Genomic DNA, 19,640 nt, shown 5'->3' with positions numbered 1-19,640 from the left:
TAGGTATTTATTCATATATCTGTTGCTGTGATTGGTGAAATAATTTAGTTTTGTATTCCAAAAGTTCCTGTTTTGAGTTTTCCTTAGAGTATTTTTGGTTTTTAAGTAAATTCACCTTTCTCCGGTTACCCAATTATTGTTTGTTATTGAAGAATGAGAGCACTTCAAGCCATCGAGCAATATCTAATAACAGTACACAGAAACAAATGTCATTAAGTTTCAAAGTGAACAAATCAAAACGTCAGTATGTTTGAATTTCAACATTGAGTTTTCCATGTTTAAAAGCGGGGCATCTGTGTCCCATGGAAAATTCTTTTATTATTTTTATCAAATAGAACTTGTTATTGTACAGGATTTTTTTAGTTAAAACTGAGATTTAATGTTTTATACTTTAGAAATATAGAGTAAAAGATATTGTGACCCCGGTGACCTTTGTTGTCAAATATGCCATTAAGCACCAATCAGGAACAGGTTTGAATTGTTCTACAAGTCCATGTCCAGTTATTAGTGTGTTTGATGCTAAGAGACAGGTTCCTGATGCAGATTTCTTCATAGAAGAGGTAGGAGATGTTACGTGTAAAGTTAACAAAGTGTACTTATCTATGTCATAAAATAAAATTGAGAAAGGAAATGGTGAATATGTCAAAGCGACAACCACCCGACCATAGAGCAAACAACAGCCGAAGGCAACCAATGGGTCTTCAATGTAGCGAGAATTCCCGCACCCGTAGGTGTCATACTTGGTTTGAATGTTAAATTGTGTAATCAAATGAAAAGATTCTGAAAAGAACATGAATAATAACAGTCTTGTGACACATCATTTCAATATTGAGACTTTAGCATATCTTTAGTTGTTTTTTCTAATATTAAGGTTTTCTAAGAGTTTTCTGGTAGAAGAATGTGATATGTGCCCTTATATCTTTGTAAAATAATTATTCAAGCATGATAAATCATTTCTTGTTGTCCTACAACTTATTACTTATAAGTGACCTTGAAAACTCACAAAGTTATTTGCATGGTTATTTTATAGATATATCTGCATTTTTGCTAATATTTAGATTTCTTAAAAGGCTGTGTTGATAATATCTATATGTATTTGAAGTCTTAGTATTTAGGATCAAACAAAGGCGATATTATGGAAGAAAGGAAACATGTCTTCACATGTAGATACATTTCGTTTGATAATATTGCTGAATATGTTTTTGATAATTTTAATGTTTCAGAGGATTGAAACTACATTTCTTTTAAAAAGCATAGTAAGTTTGAATGCATGATAGGGAAATATATGGAGCATTGGGGACATGAAAAAAACTTACAAAAGTAACAATGTATAACATGATAAAACATATATGAAACTTAACTCTTTGATACAGAAAAAAAGATTAAGGAACAGCAGAACAATCGTCATATGACATTTCTAAAAAGCAGAAGAGTTTTTACGATTGTCAGTTGAGTTACTAACATTTGAATGTTATTAAAGGTACCATTTAGTCAGACTGACCTTTTATGTGGAAATACATTTCAATGTTCTTGAAAAGACATGGAACTTTTCAATTTATTAAATTCCCCCTCTTTATTTATTTGTTGATAAGTTGCAGTAGAGGTATGCTGATCTGTGAGGATGTCTATCTGTATATCTATCTTGGTCTGTTATTTCACATGCTCCAGAATGAAATAAGTTTGTTATGGTCCTGATTAGAAATTCAGACACTTCAAGTAATACCAGTCATTACCTTCAGAAATATTTGCATGTGAAAGGCTTGGATAAGCTGAATAATCTAAAAATGCTGTTAAAAATGTGGTCAATGATTTTCTGATTCTAACACATACAAATTTTATATGCAATCTCATTAAAATTCGGGTAGCGTATCAGAACATCGGATTTTAATGAGATTGATTTTATATGCTATAATAAACAGACCATCTAAACTTAAGTATTTGATACTCTTGTATACTGTGTAAAAATTAAATAACATAAATAACTAATTGATTTCATGTACGATAATTCATAAATTAATTATATACAAATCTTTATAACCTATTGTTATACTTATTAACTTTTATTAATTTCTCTGAAAAGTAAACTATGAATTTAAAATTCACCCAAAGGACTAACATGAAGGAAATGTATCATTTGAATTAAAGTTCTTATATATGGAAGCTATTTAAGGATACACAAGGATGCAATAACTTTTATTATACTTTACTATGACAACTACTGATAAAATATTTTAGATATAACTGTATGTTTTTCATTCCTTCACAAGGAAAACATCCCTCTTTTCTTGTGGCAAATATAGCGTAGGCAAAATAACTGTTTGGGAATATGCGCGTTGGCAAAATAACTCTTTGTGATTAGCCGCGTAGCAACAATGAATTGTTTGGCGCACATTTGCACATAAAAATAATAACAAGCTAGAAACAGATATCATATCACTTGTTTACATCTAGCAAATATGGCAGCCGCCTCAACAGTTTGCTAATTAGTGGATTTGGACATTGAAAACATTTCGAGACACAAAGACTCAAAAAGCACAAAACAAGCTACAAAAATTGTGTTAAAATCTGCTGGAATGAGTATGCAAAAAGGACAGATCTGTGAGATGGAGGAGAAATTCTTCGATACTTTTCTAGTTACAGTCAAGAAAACTTTTATCAGAAATTTTAATGCTCATTCAAGGAAAATTATATCTTTGTATTTAATTCAGTATAATAATACAGTTATGACCTTCATGAAAAATATACTATTAAAAATTATTAAATCTTAAAAAGGTAAGTTTTTCTAAGTCCTACATACCTGGATATTAACTTTTCATAAAGGCCATAACTGTATTATTATACTGTCACCACAAGAGAAATAACAACCATTCACATCAAATGGAAAATAACAGTTAACTAACACTCTGCATGATGGTAAACATTCATTGCATGGTTAATGAAATGATGGTGCAAAGTTTTATGGATCAACAAAATAACCGAATGATTGCATGAACTGCTGCTGCTGTATGAAAGATCAATTGTAACAGAACATACGCCAACCAATTTGCGTTATATACCATATGCTTTATTACACATAATCAGAGAGACTGCCATATTTTGTGTTTGTCCCCAGAGTCTTCCCCTGTTTGTCCAACCTCACACACTTATACCAATAGACTGTTATCACATATTTTCATACATGGTAGGATTAATTGTTATTTCTTCATGACCGTCTTATACTTTGATTTTAAATTTACAATCATTCTAGCAGCTTTGGGACTTTTACCATTTTTTGACTACATTTATTTTCTTGGTTATCAATTTTGGTGTATTAGGGAAAAATTAATTTTTAAGGATACTTGATTTCATAATTTGCCATTGTCTGCATACAAGCAAATATAGAAAAATTGTGCTTGGTTAAACACTGAAACTTGTGGTTCACGTATAACCATGAAAATTAGTAGTCCAGAAATTAAAATGAAGCCACAGTATTGTAAAACAGTGACACCTTATGAATGAACATGACTCGTATGTAACCATTTCACAAAAAGCTTTATATTTAGAAGGATTGTTTGTCATCATGTCTGGTTGGCCCTACTATAATGTAATTTGGCCCTACTATAATGTCATTTGGTCCTACTATAATGTCATTTGGCCCTACTGTAATGTCATTTGGCCCTACTATAATGTCATTTGGCCCTACTATAATGTCATTTGGTCCTACTATAATGTCATTTGGCCCTACTGTAATGTAATTTGGCCCTACTATAATGTCATTTGGCCCTACTATAATGTCATTTGGCCCTACTGTAATGTCATTTGGCCCTACTGTAATGTCATTTGGCCCTACTATAATGTCATTTGGCCCTACTGTAATGTCATTTGGCCCTACTGTAATGTCATTTGGCCCTACTATAATGTCATTTGGATTTGACAATTACTAGGGCACTTTGGCTTTTTTGTGTGATAATTCCACAGTTACAAAGTGGCAGGGGGACATTTCACTATGGTTTTGTAATTTTTTTCTGTTTAGGTCACAACCCTAATTGGATCATTATAAAGCTAATTCATACATTCATTTGTTTGCCAATGATATATTTTGAAGATTTCTGTATGAAAATTGTCCTGATGATGCCTGTCTTGCAGGCGAAACATGTAGACCATAGCAAATTAAATTGCAGACCATTTAAAGTGTCAAATTTGAGTATTATTTTGTATTTGTAGGTTAAATTCAAAAAAGATTGTGGTACAGATAACATTTGTGAGACAGATATGAAATTAGACGTTAATCCAAAATATAATTATGGAAAGAGAGATTCCTTGGTCAGAGGACCAGAAGCAGGCTTTCATTTAGATGTTAATGTAACTAACTTGAGAGAATCCTCGTATGGAACATTATTGAAGATTGATGCACCTAATTACATCAGCTATTTGAAGGTCAAAACACATTCAGTACCCCCTGTGAGATGTTCACCACGTAACATTGACGAGACCAAATCTATACTAGAATGTGAATTATCTGATTTAGAACAGCCGTTTGTGACGGGTAGAGTTGACAGATTTACTATTTATTTTGAAGCTCGTTATGCTCCTGTTGCTGTCAATAATTTTGACGTAAACATAAATCTAGAAACCAAAAGTGAAGATATAAACAAGTCAAATAATAAGAAAGTACTACAAATGAAAGTTGAGTCATTTGCTGACATAGCATTTGATGGGTGAGTTGAAACATCTTTTAAAAGAATGATATTCTGTTAAAAAAATATTCAAATAGACTGAAAATCACTTGATATATGACAATATACATAATTTTAAATTATTTGTAGTTGTTACAAAATGAAGATTAGATATAAAAAAACTTATTTTAACATATTGATTATAATACAATGCTACCCATTATGAAAATAGTCTTTGTAGAAGAGGAGTCTTTCAAGTGAAAAAAAACATGTGTGATGTGGGGCGCACATATTCACCTGGGAACCCAATTTCACGTTTTTATTTTTTTTAGGTCTAAAAACTTCAAAGGGTGGCTGAAATTGAAGAAATATGCCATTAAATTATACTTTTATAACAAATATGATTATTTTTTACACTTGGACCAAATTTTGGCACTTACCACAATGGACCAAAAAACGTACAACGATTTTTGGCCAATTTCCTGAATGAAAAACACAATTTCAAAGAAGCATTTCTTAGTTATTCTTTGGCAGATTGCCCTTACACCTTTGTAATGTCTGCTATTCATCTATAATGAAATTGATTTGATAAATATTGTTTAAAGCTGCAGTTATTTGGTTTAAAATAGATGTGTAAGAAAAGCGAATATGTGTCCCCCTTTGACAAAACATCAGGAAATTTCAAATAGCCTTTAATCTAACTTTTCAGATGATTTTTTTTCAAAGAAACATGTTTTCAAGCTAAGAATATTTTGCTTTTGATGTTATCTTCATACAGAAATATCTGTATACTTCAAAAACATAAAGACCTGAACATAAATTGCAGAAATCATGGAAAATTATGGCGAAAAAGAGAACCCCACTCTAACTTTCAATTTAATATTCAAAGTTAAGGAATACATTTGAATAAATGTTTAAATGATTTTTCTTCAGGGTTGGCAATCCAGAATTGTTTGTAACTAGCAAAACTAAAGTGGATAAAGTTACACATAGATTTGATTTTACCAACAATGGACCTAGTATCCTGGAGTCTCACAAGGGGTCTCATTCAGTATTTACTGTCAAATACCCTAGTGTAGTTATTGACCAGAAATCTATCCTGAAAGTAACTGAACTGGTGGGTTTTTAAATATAAATTAGTTATGTGTTTTTGTCTTCTTTGGACAATATGTCATCATGGTCATATGCATTTCAATTTTCTGAAGTAATTTATCCATTGCTTATTTGTTGCTAATTGCTGTTAACCTTGTTACATTACTGGCTACTTATTAACAAAAAAGTCTTTGTAGAGGAAAATTTCATTGAAGAGCAAGGCAATTTGAAACAATCAATTTGTCTGTTTACATGTAAAAAATGTAGTCTGTTTGGAAAGATAGATTTGTATGTTTGTTATACTGTGAAGTACTTTAATTTGTGGATATCAGTTTTCATGGTTTTAGCAACATTTACATTGTTTGTGGATTTTAGTTGAAAAAAAAACAAAAATTGAAAAATTGAAACCATTAGAAACAAAGGTTACTAATTGTCTGGATTGAAGGAAATTGCAAAGTAAACAATGACAAATATAAATCGTAGTGATCACACTAATTAACCCACGTTAGAGTGATCAATAGATTAAAGGTGTTAATTAGGCCATAAACATGTCACCTAAAGAAAACAGTTACATTAACAAATGCTATAAACGTATCTTGAATTGTAAAATAATTCTAATCAAAAGCAAACCCACCATGAAATTATTATTTCCCATAGGTACGAGAATTATGAGGATATAAAATGAACACCTCATCATATCATATCAATACCGGAAGTTGACTTTCATCTATCAAAAACATTTTTTATGAGAATTAAAAGATCAAAGATTAAATGGGTATAATCCTGTCTGCAGATGTAGTTCATAGTGCGTTTGCCCTATGACTACTATTATAGAATTCTCAGATTTGACGATATTCTATATATTCTCTAGATCATATCACTACTCAAACCTATACAGGGATCTTTCCATGTCTTGATTTGGACAATGGTTGTTTTATTTCGTTGGACACTTAAATTTGTGGACGAAGTCATCCACGAAAACCACGAAAATTGGTTCCCCTCAAATAAAAGTACTTTCACAGTATGTAGGTAATTAAAATCATAGGTCAATGATAATAAATTATGTCATGTACATTGTAACTATTCAATGAATACAGTATTTTTATTATACTCTTAATCAGAATACTTGAAATACATGAAATATGTACTGAACATGTATAAACAAGGATTTGTATAGTATACTATACAAATCCTTGGTATAAAGAATTAATTTTTTACTTTCTCTTTTAGAATTTTGTTGTTCCTAGCAAAACATTGTATTTTGATTGTGGACCATCTATAATAAAGACATTAGTTCCAGTTACTTCCAGATTGAACTCTACTCTAACTTATAAGTTAACACAAAGAAATGAAGCAATGGAGAATAGTTTAAACTATGTGAGTAAAGATAATTGTACATAATCAATGTTAAGTTTGTGTGCCGATGTCAGTTTCTAAATTATTTTGAGTAAGAGGGCAACAACTTGTTTTCTATGGGCGTAAGGAGGACAATTAAGGCATACCAATATAAAGAAGAACCATAAGATTACAGATTCAAACCTCTCTTCACAGTAAGATGATCAAGTTGAATTTTATGCAGTTCATGTGCTAGTTTTTGGGGAAAGACGGCTTCAAGCCGTCAATCCCCTATGGGGTTGACCAGAGTAACATTCCCTCACATCATTCATTTTGTTTTTATAGTGTGGAAAACCCCCCAACAAATCTTACTGAGATTGATGAGAAGGAAACACACAAATGAATAGATTGACTTTAAACACTTTTCTACACATTTCCCTTCTGTTTCTAGCGTAATTATCATATTTTGAGCTCTCTTTTACACTATTTACGTTTCTTTAACAATCCGGAAAAATCAGTATGACGAGATATTCTAAATATATCCAACCTACATTATATTTTATAATGACGTCATTGTTGGAATGCCACACTATACTGAAGCAGGGATATCCTTCAGTTTTCACTGGTTATTTAAATCATTCTCAGAATTCGTGCACTAATTATAAATCGTTATTTGTTAAATTTAAACACAATTATGTTTGCTGTAGATGATTCCAACATCAACATGCAATACTTTAATTTGTAGGTCAACAACTTTCTCATATTGTAAACAAAGTTCGTGGAGATACATGAGATTGGGGAGAGAAACGATTTTTTTCATTTTTTCTGTAAAATTCTGTTTTGTGAATCTTCCTCCAAATCAGGAGCACCTCAATTGATGAGTAATTATCCACTAAAATAAAACTTGAAAATGTGACATTTAGTATATGATTAGTAGTCTTCCATTAAAACTAAATTGTGTGTACCAACAAATAAATCATTGTAATGGTAAAAAAATAAATAAAAAAAAAGTTGCAGTTTATAGTTTAAACCTATTTATTCATGAAATTTACAAATATTTCAAAATGTAAGATCTGGAAACAAGCTTCACACAGTTTACATCAATCATATTATTTTTTATTAGTACCTGTATCCCTGTGATGAGAGTTGTAACTGGGAACTTTATCAATGGAAATTTAAAACTAAATGGATTTTTCAGTCCTAACTTTCTTAAGAAAAAAATTTAAAATCTTAAGAGTACTGTCACAAAAAATGGAAAATGGTCAGCCTGCAGTTCAGTGGTACACAATTAAGATTTCAGAAAACATTGAATTGTTGTTAAATGACAGAAATCAGAAAAATTTACATAATTAACTATCAACTTTAATCGAATGTTTAGATTTAGAAGATGCAGATCTCTTGGTCCAAATTGAATCCTAAACTAAGGAAACTAAATTAGATTAAACAACAATTGACTTTAATATTGTTAACCTTTCTACATGTTCTAGCTGTTCTTTTTTTTCATTCTTTATATGGAGACTATCAAAAGATAACCCCCCCCCCCCCCCCAAAAAAAAAAAAAGAGAGACAAGGGCCTTTTTCCCCTCAGAGCTATTCAGCTCTTTGATTTCAGTTTACAGTGAGTAAAAGTTCAACTGATGTTGGTGAAAAGAACAACATTTCATTGCGCAGTGGACACATATCGTTTCATATGGGACATATATTATTATGCAGTGGACATTTCTGAATATTTTCTAGTTGTTCAAATTTTTAATCAAATAGTTAAACCATATAAAATTATTTATTTTGTCAGCATTTTAAAAAAGAATATACCTTCAAATTATAACTTTTGTCGAGCCTGCGACTTTTGTTGCAGAAAGCTCGACATAGGGATAGTGATCTGGCGGCAGCAGCGTTATCTAACTTCTTAAAAGCTTCATATTTTAGAAGGTGGAAGACCTGGATGCTTCATACTTTGTTTATAGATGCCTCATGTTACGAAGTTTCCTTCAGTCACATGTCCAATGTCCTGTACCTCATTTTCATGGTTCAGTGACTACTTGAAAGAAAAGAAAAGATTTGTTGTAATGTTAAATTCTCTCTTATTATAAGTAAAAGGATAACTATATTTGGTATGTGTGTTCCTTGCAAGGTCTGCATGCCCGTCAGACAGTTTTCACTTGACCTTGACCTCATTTCATGGATCAGTGAACAAGGTTAAGTTTTGGTGATCAAATCCATATCTCAGATTCTATAAGCATTAGGTCTTAAATATATTCGGTGTATGGAAGCACCTTAAGGTGTACATGTCCAACTGGCAGGTGTCATATGACCTTGACCTCATTTTCATGGTTCAGTGGTTATTGTTAAATTTTTGTGTTTTGGTCTGTTTTTCTTATACTGTGTGCAATAGGTTTACTATATTTGGTGTATTGAATTATTGTAAAGTGTACATGTCTAGCTGGCAGATGTCATCTTCATTTTCATGGTTCAATGGTCAAAGTTAAGTTTTTGAGTTTTTTGTTTCTTTTCTAATACTATATGCAATTTGTCAACTATATTTGGTGTCTGGAAATATTTTATGATCGATATGTTAGTCGTGTAAGTATTATTTGACCTTGACAACATTTTCACGGTTCATTGCTCAGTGTTAAGTTTTTGTGTTTTGGTCTGTTTCTTTTAAACTATTAGCAATAGGTCTATATTTGTTGTTTGGAAGAATTGCTAGCTGTACATGTCTGCCTGGCATGGTTCATCTGACCTTGACCTCATTTTCATGGTTCATTGGTCAATGTTGAGTTTTCTTGGTTAATGTTAAGTTTTTATGACAGTTGTAATAAACTTTCTATTTAGGACTATCAACATAATATCAATAATTAGTAAAGAAGGGGAGACATTTCAGCATGTGCACTATTAAAAGTTTAAAGTTGCATATTTTATATTTAGTTTATACTAATGTTAAAGTATAAACCTGTACAAATAAATCACTTACTTCTCAAAGTAACATTATTCTTTTTTTTGCATTTGTCAAAAATTGACATTTTTGGAAAAGGGGCAAAATGTGTATTAATTTTTGGTAGTAGAAGTGATACTTGATTATTATTTGTATTTTGATCAATAAGTATTGTGTTGTAGAATTGTGAATTAGGTGGCTGTAAGATGGTTGAATGTGAAATTTCCCCACTGGACGTGAAAGCTTTTGTCACAATAAAGTTAACTTATGATATGGACGTAGATATATTAGCTAAAGTCAAGGTATGTATTTATCAATCTGGATAACGAGTCAGGGTAGTTAGTAAAATCTGGGTGCTAACTTATTTATTTATTCAAAATAATGTGCTTTCATCATTTTATTTTATCAGCTAGCAAAAGGAGATGGAAGAGTTCAATATGTGCCGATGAACTATTTTTAAGAGTTATAATACACTTTTGTTATAGAAATTATATGGAATATAGCATGGTAACAATCTCATGTCTACATTTTTTGTAGGATATTTATTAAGTAAGAGAGAAAGAAAACTGCTTTTGTTTATTTTCATTGTCTTGTATTTATGGACTATAAAATAAGTATATGGTATGAAAAATACAAGAAATTGAAAATTGGAAGTTAATATGATTTCAAACTATTTTTTAAGGTCTATTGAAACACTTGCATTTTGTTTATATGTCCTTGTGAAAATTTACACTAGAACCCTATATAAATGATGGCAACAGAACTTTACTGATGCACAAATTTCATAATTATTGATTAAGAAGACACAAATCAAGGTAGCAAATAAAAAAATGTGAGAAAAGTATTAACTCCAAAAGGAACAAAACCCTCTGTTTGACAACACAGTCTAATAAACAGGTAAATTAATACCAGAATCTTTTTTGTCTGACTGAATGCTCAATGATTTGGACAATTGTTTATTTCAGAGTCGGAGTTCGAAAGTAGAGAGTTTATCTGTAGCATCTATAGCAACAGCATCTATGCAACCAAATATTGGATTAACATCGCCTCTTAGCCATTCAGCTTTGGTGAGTAGAAACTGCAGGCTTTTTTACTTGGACTGCATTGTTTCGTTCTTTTTATATTTATGTTTTGATTTTTAAGTTGATATTACAATGACAGTAGTTTATATATATATATATAATTCTTATATGATTTGCATTTCTATAAATACTTGAAACGGATTGGTCAATTACATCTTTTTTCCTTGGTTAACACTTCAATAAACCATGTTTCCAAAACTACTTTCATAACCTTCACTGTGATCTATTCATGCGCAATACACATGCATGCAGGGATCCTGGGAATTTGAGCAAATTGAGATTGAGAAACAAAAAAACATAACAGTTGTTTCTATTTTAATGAATATATAACAGAAAAGAAATAATGCATTAGTGCTTTAAAAATGTATAAAATTTAAATTCGTATATAATTCTGGGAAATTTCACAGTTGATTTGCGAATTTTCATCATGGTAAAACACGACGTCATACGAATGAAAAATTTCAAGGACAAGATTATTTTGTTACTTGTAGGCTTACAATATCTCATAAAAATGAATTTTTGAGGTAGGTTCTATTAGGTTGTAGATTCTGTTGCATTAATTGGACATTTGTGGTTTTTGGGATACGATTGCTTTCAAGCAATCTGTAGACTCATACCATTGACTCAGGGCCATGCCCTCACGTCAACCGTTTTATTCTAAACATTAAGGAACATCTCAGATTCTAATGATTGTCTTGCTTTGAAAGGTAAAAACATACAAAAGGATTTAGCTTAAGGGGGCTCCTGGGAATAAATCAATTTTTTTTTCTAATATAGGATTTCACTATATTTTTTCATAAATGAACTTTATCATATACTTAAAAGAAAAATGAAATAAAAAAATTGGGTCACTGTTCATTTAAGCTCACATACTGCCTCCGAAAGTAGCATACATTTTTGTTAATGTCCTTTTTTTCTGTTGAACTAATAGGAGAAATAGAGGTAATATTGAAATAAAAAAATAACCTAATTACAGAAATCGCTTAAATTTTACAATTATTTTGTTTATGTACAGCTTATATGAAAATAATAATAAAAAATATAGGTCACCGATGAGTTGAAAAAGATATTTCAAATTGAATGCCAAAAAATGGCATTTTTGCACCAAAGGGAGATAATTTGGAGCTTTTTCCATGATATAAACATTTTAAAAGTCATCTGAGGCCAAACCAAATCGATTTTTTGGGTTGATTTTTTACCATATCATAAAGTAATAACTAATAGTGTAATAAAAAAAATTTGTAATGAAAAAATAAAGGTTCAATTTTTTGCTGAAATTTTTGTACCCACGTTAAACAACTTTCCTGTAATGTTCTTCTCATAATCTTCATGTTTGATATTTTCCTTGATTTATATGCGTGTTTTTAACAACACAGAAAATCAGAATTAAGCAGTATTTATATTTAGTGTTTTTATAAATTTAGAAACACGTCAGAAGGAATTCCCCAGTTTTGATAAAATGCGAGAGTTCTCTGAATTCCGATAAATCTATTTCTGTCATATAAGAATTGAAGTGGAGTATTTCTTATATGTCACTGTTATGAAACTGATATTTGATATTGTACTCTCATAAGGAAATAGAGAACCATCTAGGTCGTTCAATTATCATTTAATAAACGTTCTTGTTCCAAATCACAAGTCAAGGGTTTGTTTATGTAATTATGTGCATGCATATAGTTTTCTTGACTTCAAGGGGTATCAGATTGAATGGTTGCTCTGGATTCCCCACTCCATTGATTAATTTGAAACTCATTGGATCCTTTCTATGTCTGTCTGCTATTGAGGGTTATTGTTGTTGCATAATTTTAAATCATATGCATCTTTTTAATTAAAATAAATGTAGTCCATATCGTAAAGGTGTAACTTTAACACCCCTTCAGCAGAAATGGAGTCTTCCATATTTTTATTTCGAGTTGTCTCCCTTCCATAAGTTACTTCCGTCAAAATCAAAATATGAGAAAAATTAACTCGTAAGATTGCGATAAACATCGTATTATATTAAAAAGGTTCGCAATTTAAACAGAGAAGTGTATAGGGAAAGGAGACATGCCCACTGACCCAAAGGAAATTAAATATTTAAAGAGTTAGAAATGGGGTTCCTCCTAGAATTAACGGTGATAAGATACGAAGTGAAATACCTTTTGTTTTGGAAATAATACTATCCAGCTATACCATGGCTGCCAAAAATGCATGAGACTCACGCATGTTCATGCTTTTTTGTGGCATTATCCTTCCATCTATTGTTATGCCCCACCTACGATAGTAGAGGGGCATTATGTTTTCTGGTCTGTGCCTCCGTCCGTCCGTCTGTGCGTCCGTTTGTCCGTCTGCTTCAGGTTAAGTCCAATCAACTTGAAACTTAGAACACATGTTCCCCATGATATTATCTTTCTAATTTTACTGCCAAATTATAGTTTTGACCCCAATTTCATGGTCCACTGAATATAGAAAATGATAGTGCGAAGTTCAGGTTAAAGTTTTTGGTCAAGGTAGTTTTTTATGAAGTTAAAGTTACATCAACTTGAAACTTAGTACACATGTTCCCTATGATATTATCTTTCTAATTTTAATTCCAAATTAAAGTTTTGACCCAATTTCATGGTCCACTGAATATAGAAAATGATAGTGCGAGTGGGACATTCGTGTACTATGGACACATTCTTGTTTTTTTCTCTGATCTTTTCAATTTTAGCCAAATCTCACGCATTTGCTTTATGAAAAGTTGGCAGAACTACTATACATGTGTCAATGAAAACAATACACCTTATCGCTATTTGTCCACCATTACTGGATATCACACAGGTTCCCGTAAAATTTTGACATCATAGAACAAAATATCTGACAGCTTTGGAAAAGTGATTGTTGTATGCGTCAGAAGTTCAAAGAGTTGGGTCAGCCGGGATTAGCTATAAGGTGTATGGCAATCATATCCCTCAGAGCATTCTGCTATTTGATTATTCCCCACCTACGATAGTAGAGGGGCATTATGTTTTCTGGTCTGTTCATCTGTCCATTGGTTCATTTTGTTCGTTTTTTACTCCAATTTCAAAGTCAACTGAACCTAGAAAATGATAGTGCGAGTTGGGCATCCGTGTATTGAGGAAACATTTTTTATACGCCCGTCAAAATTTTGATGGGACGTAATGTGGTATACAAATGTCCGGTGTCCGTCCGTCTGTCCGTCTGTCTGTCAGGCGTAAACATGTCGCACCGTAACTTGAGAACGACTTATCTAAAATTCATGAAACTTAATATAGTTGTTTTTATGCCCCACCTACGATAGTAGAGGGGCATTATGTTTTCTGGTCTGTGCGTCCATTCGTCCGTCCGTTCGTTTGTCCGTCTGTCCCGCTTCAGGTTAAAGTTTTTGGTCAAGGTAGTTTTTGATAAAGCTGAAGTCCAATCAACTTGAAACTTAGTACATATGTTCCTTATGATATGATCTTTCTAATTTTAAAGACAAATTAAACTTTTGACCCCTATTTCACGGTCCACTGAACATAGAAAATGAAAGTGCGAGTTTCAGGTTAAAGTTTTTGGTCAAGGTAGTTTTTGATGAAGTTGAAGTCCAATCAACTTGAAACTTAGTACAAATGTTCCCTATGATATGATCTATTATATTAATTTAAAGATCTGTATACTTTTTGGTTTGATTCAAAATTTTATTTTAGTGATATTTGTATAAAAAAAAAACAGGGTGGGGGGTTTCAAATGTCCCGCCGTGTCTCAAAAGCAATAAATGGTAATTGCTTAAAACTTTCTCAGAAACTATTTATGATTATTGCATAAAACTTCCACACAAGACGTCGGGCGTATCATGCGCTCATGGCGCAGCTGTTTATTTTAGAAAGTCAAGCTGACGACATATTCCTTAGTTACGACATGCCATTCTGCTTTTGATGGTGAATATAGATGACATCAAACAAAAAATGTTAATAAAAAATTGCCAATGTTTGGCTGAAGAATTATAAGGATTAAACATATTTTTTGCTAGAGGTTATTGATTTGTAAACCAGGGCAATTAACTCACAAACTGAATAAAAGTCTGAAGAAGAACTTTTATGTTAAGTTTGTGAGTAAGAGCCCTACAATATTGCCCTTCATTTACTTTTTTCCATTAGGCATGATAGATCATAATTCAAATATCCCACATCTGCTGGAAGTTAGAAAATTTATGAATTTAAGTTAATAATAATATAGGAGAAATAAGTCTCTATGCTATTATTTCTTCTTTCTTAAATGGTTCTCATTTCAGTACTAATGCATGTTTCATTTTTGGCGAGCCTGCAACTTTTGTTGCAGAAAGCTCAACATAGGGATAGTGATCCGGCAGCGGCGGTGTTAGCTAACTTTTTAAAAGCTTTATATTTTAGAAGGTGGAAGACCTGGATGCTTCATACTTTGTATATAGATGCCTCATGTTACGAAGTTTCCGTCAGTCACATGTCAAATGTCCTTGACCTCATTTTCATGGTTCAGTGACCACTTGAAAAAAAAGTTCAGATTTTTTGTAATGTTGAATTCTCTCTTATTATAAGTAATAGGATAATTATATTTGGTATGTGCGTACCTTGCAAGGTCCTCATGCCTGTCAGACAGTTTTCACTTGACCTCGACCTCATTTCATGGATCAGTGAACAAGGTTAAGTTTTGGTGGTCAAGTCCATATCTCAGATACTATAAGCAATAGGGCTAGTATATTCAGTGTATGGAAGGACTGTAAGGTATACATGTCCAACTGCCAGATGTCATCTGACCTTGACCTCATTTTCATGGTTCAGTGGTTATAGTTAAGTTTTTGTGTTTTGGTCTGTTTTTCTCATACTTTATGCAATAGATCTACTATATTTGTTGTATGGAATGATTGTAAGGTGTACATGTCTAGCGGGCAGATGTCATCTGACCTTGACCTCATTTTCATGGTTGAATGGTCAAAGTTAAGTTTTTGAGTTTTGGTCTTTTTATCTAATACTATATGCTATAGGTCAACTATATTTGGTGTATGGATATATTTTATGATCTATATGTCTATATGTGCAGGTTTTATTTGACCTCGACCTCATTTTGACGGTTCATTGCTCAGTGTTAAGTTTTTGTGTTTTGGTCTATTTTTCTTAAACTATAAGTAATAGGTCAACTATATTTGTTGTATGGAAGCATTGTTAGCTGTACATGTCTGCTTGGCATGGTTCATTTGACCTTGACCTCATTTTCATGGTTCATTGGTCTTTGTTTAGTTATCTTGGTTAATGTTAAATTTATGTGACAGTTTTTAATAAAGCTTTATACTTAGGACTATCAACATAATATCAATGATGAGTAAAGAAGGCGAGACATTTCAGTGTGTGCACTCTTGTTTTTATATAAATAAGGCCGTTAGTTTTCTCGTTTGCATTGTTTTACATTGTCTTATCGGGGCCTTTTATAGCTGACTATGCAGTATGGGCTTTGCTCATTGTTGAAGGCTGTACAGTGACCTATAGTTGTTAATGTCTGTGTCATTTTGGTCTCTTGTGGACAGTTGTCTCATTGGCAATCATACCACATCTTCTTTTTTATATATTCATTTAACAACCTTCAACTGATTTTATTTTATTTTTAGGCCAAGACAGATGTTGTACCAGCAGAACAGAAGAAGGAGAGTGTTGAGTGGTGGGTGGTGTTATTACCAATCGTATTAGCACTGATTGTATTGGCCATAGTTATTTTTGTATTTTGGAAGGTAAGTTACATACAAGATAGGAATCTGACCAGCTCTGATTTTCTAAGCCATTATTATTGGTGGACTTTATATTAATGGTGTCTTTTTAATAATGTTATATCTCTTCTGTAGGGAATGTTCATACTGACAAGTTTGAGCTACCTTATGGATTTTAACATTTGTAACACAATTCATCAAAGATACCAAAGCTGCAATTATTTACAGAACAATACAAAAACTTAGATAAAGAATAAGCAGTCAGCCATTAAAAGGCCTACTTATGTGAGGACTCAAAATAAACAGTCAGCCATTAAAAGGCATACTTATGTGAGGACTCAAAATAAACAGTCAGCCATTAAAAGGCCTACTTATGTGAGGACTCAAAATAAACAGTCAGCCATTAAAAGGCCTACTTATGTGAGGACTCAAAATAAACAGTCAGCCATTAAAAGGCATACTTATGTGAGGACTCAAAATAAACAGTCAGCCATTAAAAGGCATACTTATGTGAGGACTCAAAATAAACAGTCAGCCATTAAAAGGCATACTTATGTGAGGACTCAAAATAAACAGTCAGCCATTAAAAGGCATACTTATGTGAGGACTCAAAATAAACAGTCAGCCATTAAAAGGCATACTTATGTGAGGACTCAAAATAAGCAGTCAGCCATTAAAAGGCCTACTTATGTGAGGACTCAAAATAAGCAGTCAGCCATTAAAAGGCCTACTTATGTGAGGACTCAAAATAAACAGTCAGCCATTAAAAGGCCTACTTATGTGAGGACTCAAAATGATATCTCATTAAAAGGCCTACTTATGTGAGCACTCAAAATGATATCTAGTTATTTTTTTATGGAACCTAAAATTTCTGTTTCAGGAAATTTATTTTCATGTTTCCTATAAAAAAAAAATCGAGATTGCTCCAATCTGATCTTTTTGTTGTGGTAAGAAATTCAAATTGCACAACATTGCAGTTAAAGAAAAGATTAGTAAAGTTTTTTTATTCTAAATCAACAAGAACATTTGTATTCTCTTTAATCAATTTGTTTTTTACAGTTTGGATTCTTTAAACGAAAACATTTAGATGAAATTGCAAACAGAAAGAAATCTCAAAAATACGTAGAACCAAAAAGTGATGAAGAGAAATTAATAGAGGAGAATGGCAAAGATAAAGAAAAAGAGGCGCTTAATGAAACAAAGGAAGAAGGACCTCCAGTTGATGTGAGTGAGGAAAATTTAACTGAGTTGGATAAAATGATAGAAGAGGTTGCAAATTATGCCTAATACATAAAAGATTAGCATGAGATGTTTTAGATATGTTAATTTGAATTGGAAGCCATATTTAAAGAGCCTAGATTACAAGCATGCTTACAGAGACTGGTTAAAGACATATTTTATCTAAATAGTATGTCAAAAGAAATCTCTGTGTTATTTCCTTTTTAAACTGAATCATAAAGGACCTCATTGATATTTTGTTGAATGGGTAATTTCAACATTTACAGAAAGGAATTGGAAATAGCAGATGAATATCCATAAAAAGTGCCATATAAAGTCGATAGACGTTTGTCTGATTGTAATGATTTTTTGGTTGTGAAATATTTTTAGTATTTTTACAATCCTCCATGACCATACTAGTGACAATGCGTTAATTCTAAAAATCTTAAAAGAAGCTAGTGTTAACCCATTGAAATCAACACATTCTTAGAATTTTTAGTATTTCCCTTATGAACATCCTCCTTTGTTTAGTATTATCACCCAGAAACAATGATATTTTTCATATGGAGATGAATTTTATAACTCTAAATTAGTCATATTGCCTTTGGTCTCTTAATGTTTCAAAGTAAATAGACTTTTGTTGAGTTTCAAAGTATTTTAAAATAGTTATGTACACAAGAGGCCAAAAATAAAGATTTTAGTGAAAGTTGTTAAAATCTCCTGAATTTCAACCAGATTTTGGACTAGAAAATATAAGAGCTCAGGGTTTGGCAGACTAATTATTCTGTAGATCAATAATTGTTGTAAAAAATAGAATTCAGAAAGATCTTCAGTTTGATGCATGACCCATGTGTTTTTGACTCAATAACTTAGAAAATTGTTGCTTTTTAAGTGAATTTAGTTCAAAACTGAAATATTTATTATCTGGTAAGTGTTTTATTAGCACTTTTATAATGGCCATTAAATTCTAATTGGGAAATTTTATCTTGAAAAATAATGATATTGGGGTCATTTCAACCTCCTTGTTTCACTTTAAATGCAACTTAGTAACTTAAAAAACATAATACTTAAAAAAAATATTATTCTATTATTGTCCATTTCACACGAGCTTTAATTAGTTAAGGGTTCATAATATTTTTTGACAATCTTTACAATATTAGGTTGGACACAATTAGGTGGCGATAGGAAAAATATAACAGTTGATTATTTTTAAAGAAGTATCTAGTCTTTTTAACTCTTATTTTCTTTTACTGCCATTTTTGAGTGTGATATTATCAGTTTAATTGATTATGTATATATTGTGTTGTATCAGTTGTGTGTAACTCATAAATTATCCTTCATTTTTAATCAATATTGCTCAATATGTGCTATGTATTATTTTGAAACTCAGCTATTTTTATTTTAAAAAAGTTCTGTAAGGTTTTGCACTAGACTGACTGAATAATTTAGAAATGTTCCCAAAATTCAATTTTCATCAAAGAATTTGTCATTTTAAATTGTGAAAGAATGTTAAAAAAGTTTATTTTTTAAATATTCAGAATTGAGGACTTTTGTATTGAACTTTCATGCAATGAAATCTTTTGCTTACTAGAAACACTTTATATTTTATTTTGATTCTGATTTTGGTT

The 19,640-nt window shown here is 31.5% G+C and overlaps 1 protein-coding gene across 9 annotated transcripts in view; it reads left to right on the top strand.

Moving 5' to 3' along the window:
• The window catches only part of LOC143065183 (integrin alpha-9-like), a 64,066-nt gene that overhangs the window by 33,715 nt on the left and 10,711 nt on the right, over positions 1–19,640 (top strand). For 8 of the 9 annotated variants that reach the window (XR_012975416.1, XR_012975417.1, XR_012975414.1 and 5 more), the window contains exons 14-22: positions 396–560; positions 1,224–1,256; positions 4,204–4,697; positions 5,589–5,772; positions 6,978–7,124; positions 10,197–10,316; positions 10,980–11,081; positions 16,699–16,818; positions 17,854–18,018. Coding sequence is in view for 5 of the 9 variants with exons in the window: in XM_076238600.1 (XP_076094715.1) it covers positions 396–560; positions 1,224–1,256; positions 4,204–4,697; positions 5,589–5,772; positions 6,978–7,124; positions 10,197–10,316; positions 10,980–11,081; positions 16,699–16,818; positions 17,854–18,018 (1,530 nt within the window). In the remaining 4 variants the exon portion in view is untranslated. The remainder of the gene's footprint in view (positions 1–395; positions 561–1,223; positions 1,257–4,203; positions 4,698–5,588; positions 5,773–6,977; positions 7,125–10,196; positions 10,317–10,979; positions 11,082–16,698; positions 16,819–17,853; positions 18,019–19,640) is intronic. The other variant, XM_076238602.1, reaches the window with a different exon arrangement.

The sequence above is a fragment of the Mytilus galloprovincialis genome, chromosome 2, assembly GCF_965363235.1.
Source record: "Mytilus galloprovincialis chromosome 2, xbMytGall1.hap1.1, whole genome shotgun sequence".
Taxonomy (NCBI): Eukaryota; Metazoa; Mollusca; class Bivalvia; order Mytilida; family Mytilidae; genus Mytilus; species Mytilus galloprovincialis.
This window is presented reverse-complemented; position numbering and strand designations above follow the sequence as displayed.